The 7,215-nt window shown below is 40.3% G+C and overlaps 1 protein-coding gene across 1 annotated transcript in view; it reads right to left on the bottom strand.

The window, feature by feature from the left end:
* Positions 1-1,247: 1,247 nt before the first annotated feature.
* LOC119616758 overlaps positions 1,248-7,215 on the bottom strand; it is an 8,106-nt gene continuing 2,138 nt past the window's right edge. Inside the window, exons 3-5 of the mRNA XM_037973984.1 lie at positions 3,725-3,834; positions 3,203-3,530; positions 1,248-2,884 (exon numbers count right to left, since the gene is read on the bottom strand). Coding sequence (XP_037829912.1) covers positions 2,258-2,884; positions 3,203-3,530; positions 3,725-3,834 — 1,065 coding nt within the window. The 3' untranslated portion in view covers positions 1,248-2,257. The remainder of the gene's footprint in view (positions 2,885-3,202; positions 3,531-3,724; positions 3,835-7,215) is intronic.

The following is a 7,215-nucleotide window of genomic DNA, read 5'->3' as shown; positions in this document are numbered from 1 at the left end:
GTTCCTTTTGCACATATTCTCCATTATCCAATTACTACATTTAATCTACCAGAGAAATTTGGTTGTCAAAGTTAAAAATTACATGGCTGCAGATCTAAACAGCTCTACTGGAAGCAGTTTTTATCATGTTTATAAGAAATATTTACTTTCTGCATTGATCTATATATAGAATGTATTATTATTGTTTTATAGAAATATATTTTATATCTTTATTTGTTGTAAAAATATATCTTCAAAATTAGTATATTATATGCATTTATTATATTTTAAAGTTATTACAATTTTATATTCAGATATATAATTATTAATTCTATAAATGTATAAATGTGTGTATTTGAACTGTTGTTTCCCTTCTTTAATACAATATTTACAGCAGGAACTCTGTAGTGGACTTTGAGTCTTTCTGTGTGGAGTTCACATTTTCTCCTCTGGTTTTCACCGGACACTCCGGTTTTCTCCCTCACTCCAAAAACATGCATGTTAGGCTACCTTCAAGCCCAAGCCTCCCTTGAAAAAGAGTTCTGAGATTTCATTGGGATTTGCCTGGTTAAATGAAGGTTAATAATAATAAAACATGAAAACTATTTACACCATGCATATAAATGCCATAAAGAAGGTATGAGTAGAAGACAAATAAGTCAAGTAAAAGCAAAAGGTATTGTGCTGCTAATACAGTATAAACTACTAATTTCAAGACAACATAAAAATCCTATCATAATAAACAAAAACAAAATAATTAAAAGGAATTCATAATTAATGAATCGTTATAGCAGTTTGGTTGTATATTTTAGAGCAAACACTGATGCTACATGGATTTAATCCTGTAATCAGCTCCTGTATTTTCTATTTTTAGTAACAATTTCCAACAAATTAGAATATTATGGCAGCATTTCAAGCGATATATAGTAAACTGGGCTGCAAATTGAACCAGGACCCTCAGGGACAAAACCACTTTTCCTTATAACATGAATGCACAACTGGCCCCAACCATAAAACAACTTTTATATAGTAGTAGCTTGATTTTTATAAAAGATTTATTATAACTTATTTATTGGAATATAAACACTATAGATAAAAAAAAGGTTAGGGTAAAGTTTTATTCTCTCCCTCTCTGCTCCATTTTACCCAATCCGGACAAAAGATGGACGTACTGTCAGGATCGGTGATGACAGAAGCGAACCCAGAGCGCAGACTCATTAAAGAAGAAAACAAAAATTTATTATTAAATAAACAAGCAAAAACAAACGTTGACCTAACAGTAAAAATCCAAAAAGTACACAAAACAAAAAGGTGAGGCATGGGAACCAGACAACCGGAGACGAGAGACATGAGACAATAGACAATGAACCAGCAGGGTAGTGGAGAATGTGACTGGGTTTTAAGCACTGAGGATAATGAGGTAAAGTGGGCACAGGTGAGTGATAACAATTGCTGTCAGGTGGAGATGGGCATGGCAGATAAACCGGGGCAGACTAAGGATAAGTGGAGAATGATGACATGAACGGCAACAAACAGGAAACCAGCAAAGACAATAAATCAATACCAAAAGAAACTAGAAACAAAATACTAAATACAAAAAGAAACACACAGACAAAACAAAAACCTGAAACGTACAGAGATGCGAGTCCTATAGGCACCTGGTGTGTGTCTGTGCTCTGCTTTGATAGATATCCTCAAAGAATGCATGGGGTGAGGAGGCTCTGTCTGTTCCCCTTTGCTGCTGCTCAGTCTATGGGAGCTTCAGTGAGTCTGATACCCGAGTGAACTGCACAGAATGTTTATTTAATTTAAATAATAAAGTGCAATCCTAACCAAGCCTTTAGTCCCTCCCCTCGGCAATCACTGAGCGGACCAGGCCACCGGAAAATGTCCTGTGCTCCCGATGGCTGGTGTTGCGAACTTGATGCTAACTTGTAAACAACGTGACCACGCATCAGAGTAGCGTTTCTGAACTCTTTTTTTATAAAAAATCCGAGGAAGGTTTTTATCTTTCAGGAAGCCAAAAAATGAAACTCCAGTGGTATTTTACGGCCGGTTTGAACAATTAATTCCAATGAACTGAACTATCTTGCACCAGTATTCATCCACTCACTGATGAATGGCAGAACCTCAGCGGCTCAGCGGACGTCACACTTCTGTAGTCATCACGGAAAAAGCCGAAAACACCCGAGTGTTTTCTTCAATATTCAGAATTGCCAAAACATAGTATTTTTTTATTTTTAATTTTTGTAGAAATTGGTAATCTGAAAAGTCACTATCAATCCATCCTCACTTCATCTTGCAGAGGGACACTCATCAGGTCTCTCCCTTTTGGACCACTCAGCTCCTCCAGCAGCTGTTCAATTTGGACAAGAGTTGCATATTCACCGCGTGTCCTCCTATGGCAGAAAGTACGCAGCTCTTTCTTAGTAATATGACTGTCCACCATGGCGTTGGTTACACCTGGTCTCTGTTCCTGCTGGAGCTGCTTCAGTTTTGACCTCCGAAGTAGGTCAAGGTCCCCTGCATCCCACACAAAGATGCATGAGGACAATGCCCTCATGAAAGCAGGATACAGAAGGTGGGCATCCGTGGTGCAACCAACAGCCAGCCGCTGCATGAAGTGCCAAATGTCCAGCCGTATGTGCAGATCTGGCCACTCCCCAAACCTTTCCTGCAGCTTGCTGAGCCCCTCATTCACACAGCAACCACAGTCCACATAAAGCACCTTGGGAGGTGCAACCCCAGCCTGGCGGTAGCGGTCCATGAGTCCAGCAGCCATCTTGTCCAGTCCTGGACCCTCCTGGACAGTCAGGACACTGTTCAGGATTTGGCCCAGCTCATCGCTCACCAATGACACCCGCAGAGCCGTTCCCTTGCTGTGACCAGCCAGCTTTTTTGTGATCTACAATAGAAAATGTGATATTATACCTCCAGTTTGACTTGTTTATAAAAACTAGTGTGCCATAGATTTCATAGCATTTTCAATGTACTTTATACAATAAACATTTGTGGGCGTGGCAGGCATGAACCGGAAAACTACTGGGGAGGTGAAGGTGACAAGACATGGACACAGAAACCAAAAAGACAGCTAAAGCAAAACAAGAACTACAAGGAACATCAAACAAAAAACAAAACCCCAAAACACCAGAAACTGTGACACAACATGTTTTTTCTAGGAGCATACAATAATAATTGTTATTACCATTACATTGTTACTAACCTTTTTGGTGCAGTCCAGCTTTAAAATGGTCCCAAAGGTGGAGGTGATGCTGGCTTTAATGTGGTCAATGCATGACAGGATGTCTCTGCCATACACAGATGACAACCAGCGATCAGTGGGGACAACAGCTGGCTCTGGGGGCTCCTGGCACACGACAGGAGAAAGGCTGGGCTGATTTACAAAGTTGGCACACTCCTCCAAATAGTGCCCCAACCTATTAAGCCATTCCTCCCCGTGATTTTCTTTCAGCTGTTTTAACAGCCGTGCAGAGCTGTTGCCCTGTGTCCTGTCCCGGATTATTCGAATGACCCATATGTCACAGGCATACCTAGAAACGCAGATTAATAAACTATTTAGTTTATAGTTACATTTACAGGTAATTTAATTTCTTCATGCCTCCAGTTACTATTTTACTAAATGTTTTACTCACTTCTGGGTCAGGATAAGCCGAAACAGTTTCTGGTGCGGCAAGTCCAGCTGGTCCCAGATGGTGATAGGTACATGAGATTACACCCACTGCACCTGAGTGTCTCCGTCACCAGCAGGTAGTACCTATCAACATCCAGGACCTTCCGAGCTCCCTTGTGGATGTCAGCACCTGTAAGGTGATTCCCACAAGCCTGGCAGAACACCTGCAAAACATCTGGGAGATCAAGGCAGACTGATATGCCACCTTCATCCTACAAAGAAATTCTTTAATCCAGATGATTAGGGTTAGGGTTTTCAAGCTGTCAGTGATCTACACCTATATTCGGCTGGCCTTTGTCCCACAGTCTAGGATAATGTCTAATCTTTTTGGCCTCAGGAGAGGCATCCTGCAGATAAAAAACCAAGGGGTCCCTTCCGGAAAACAACACTTAGTTTTCCAGTTTTCTGTATTTTGACCTAGTATGGAGCAAAACAAGGATGGATCATGTGTTAAACAAAATATCTGAAAACCTTTTAAATAAATTGTTCATAAAATCGTATGATTAATCCACCAGAGGGACAGTAAATATGCCCTCTATTTTGGCTGTGTCCTGTTTCAGCCGTTCTAAACTGCCTACATTTTTTTGCATGTTGTGCAAAACTTTGCGTGTCAGTTTTCGAGGTGCTCTGGGATCCGGAGCAGGAGTTAGAGAAGGAACATGTGAAGACGAGGCGGAGAAGTTCCAAAAACTCTGTTCCTGTCGAGTAGTGAGGATAACAGGACTCTGAGAGGCCACTAGAGCAACTGCCACGAACTGAGGTCTTTTGGTTGGAGCAGGGAGAAGCTGCCGCTGTCCTGATGGATTTGTCCCATCACTGAATTGCAGCTTTCTTTTTAATTTTGCCTGTCCCACAGTGTTAGTTGGTAGGCCCTGATGGTGGTACGGCATAATGGGGACGTATATTGACAGGGAGAAGTGGGTCAGCAGCTACAGAAAAACAGTTAGGAAGGTTTAGCCCTTGTTGCACCACAACACTGTCCTGCCTTTTTGTCATAACGTGGTGACAGTGAGGCGAACCCAATACGCAGACTCATCTTCGAAAAGAAAACTGATTTATTAAAATAACAAAACTAGAACAAAAAGGGCTGACGTGGCAGCAAAACAACTACAACAGAAATCCAAACTGAAGACAAGGCGAGACGAAATGAGACGAGACAAGGCAAGGCAATAATACAAGCAATATCAACAATGAACCGGCAGGGAAGTGGAGAAAATGACCAGACTTTAAAGTACAGGGAAATCATGGGAAGTGGGCACAGGTGAGTGATTACGATTACAGACAGGTGGAGATGGGTGTGGCAGAAAACAGGAGTAGACTGAGGGCAAAGAGAGGATAATGACAAACAAAGACAATGAGGACAGAACCGAGAGGCAGAGACAAAGACAAGAGCATGAGAACAAAACCAAGAGTAAAAAATAAAACTCAAAAGGAAAAAACAAAACCCAAGAAAGTAGGAAAAACAATAACCCAAACCAAAACTAAGAACAAACTCAAAAAATACTAGAAAGCATGACACTTTTTCACCCTTTTATTATGCCACTGAACCAGGGCGGTGTAGCTAACATCCACCAGCTGAGAATTAGTCTGCTCCATGACAGCTCTGTTTGCCAGAATGAGCTGCCTGATCTTTCTGTCGTCCTGAAGTACGTTTGTGTCCTCCTACGGCAGAAAGCACACAGCTCTTTCTTTGTAATGTGACTGTCCGCCATGGCACTCGATTTTCCTTCACAATTGCATCTTAAGGTATCCATACTTCCCAAAATAACGTAAGTGATATTTTGCAGCAAAATATTAAACTTAAATTTGTATTATTTTGTTTTAAACTACTGAAATTTTGTAACAAGTTAGCAATCTGTTAGCTTATATTAAAATCCCATCGTAAACTAGGTAAGATGTTAAATCTTTTTAAAAATGTATTAAACTATAGCTAAAGAAACCTGNTTATTTTGTTTTAAACTACTGAAATTTTGTAACAAGTTAGCAATCTGTTAGCTTATATTAAAATCCCATCGTAAACTAGGTAAGATGTTAAATCTTTTTAAAAATGTATTAAACTATAGCTAAAGAAACCTGTGTATTTTATTCCTATTTAGTTTATTAGTTAATTTATTTAAAATCGTAATAAGCAGATCAATATTATATGGTTTGCTTTCAAAATACACTGATATAGTAAATGAATAAAGTAGCTATTTCGAGAGGGTCCATTACAATATCCCTGTCAGGATTTGGTTATCTTGTGTTCGGTTGTTTGTTTTTTTCAGTGTTTAGTACTTCTGCCCTTGTGTTCCTTGTGTTATCACACCTGTTTCCACTTACTCGTTACCCTCAGTTTGTAAGTTTTTGTTGTTTAGTTTAGTTGCTGCCTCGTCAGCCTTTGTTTTCCTATTTGTAAATAAATTAGTTTTACTTTTGAGTTCCACCTTGTCAGTCTGCATTTGAGTCCGAGAAACTTAATTTACTGGCACAATAATTGGTAATGTAAAGTTACATTAAAACTTTTTTTGCGGGTTATTCAATTTATTAGAAAATTATTTCCATTATGTGGTGGATCACAGGCTTGTCTCTTAGCATGAAGAGAAAACTGATGTTTCCTGGAAAGGTGGAAGTGAACTTCAGGAGAGGACCCACCGGATATCTGAGGCATCTCTCAGATGAAGCCAAAAACATCAAGGACAACCCAGACCTCCAGGACAGGTCACCTCCTCTCAGAGAAGATGGCGATAAAGAGAACGCTCACTTTGTTTTCTTGAGAGGTGGGGATGTCTCTTGACAGACGGGGAGTATTTGGTTCAGTTTGGAAAGTACAAAGGTAAATCTTTCCACTGGATCCTTGAAAACGACATGGGATATGTTGTGTATTTAACCCGCAAAGTTCAGGAAGAAGAGAGAGCCGGGCAGTTCAATCCAGAGGGTCCCAAAAAAGAAAGCAGCCTTTCTTTTCTGGAGTACTGTAGAAGCTTTTCAGAGATTGTTGATCTCCTGTAATACTGCTCCAAAAGACCTGCTGAACCTGAAGCTGTTGTGGAGACTGATGACAACGTGGTTGGCTTTGGAGTTCATTCAAAGAAGACCTTGAGGGATATCTGGGACAGACAGATATGACACTTTCATGTTAGGAAGATGTATTTATGGCAGCAGTATCTTCAACAAAGAGCATCTCAGAGTGCTTCAGAGGAACCTGTCCCTTTATCTTCTTCTCATCATTCAGGTTTGTTGTCCGTGTGGCTTTGTCTTTCAGAAATCATGCCAAAATATGAACATTTGAGAAACTTTTGTGTTTTTTGAGATGGAAGCTGTTGAAGAAGTGGAAAGAATTATGCTTTTGCTGTTTCCATCCAAACTTCTTCCTCATGATGTACCAGCCTCTGACGCCTGAAGTCATGAAGACATTTGAGCGACTGGTCCTCTCGTATCTCAAGACCATCATAGCCCCTTCCCTAGATCCACTGCAGTTCGCCTACAGGGCTAACAGGTCTGTAGATGATGCTATTAACCTGGCCCACCATTTCATCCTGCAACATCTGGACACCCCAAAAGCCTAC

This window comes from Kryptolebias marmoratus, linkage group LG23, assembly GCF_001649575.2.
Source record: "Kryptolebias marmoratus isolate JLee-2015 linkage group LG23, ASM164957v2, whole genome shotgun sequence".
NCBI lineage: Eukaryota > Metazoa > Chordata > Actinopteri > Cyprinodontiformes > Rivulidae > Kryptolebias > Kryptolebias marmoratus.
The sequence above is the reverse complement of the archived record's forward strand: the minus strand, read 5'-3'. Positions and strand labels throughout refer to the sequence as shown.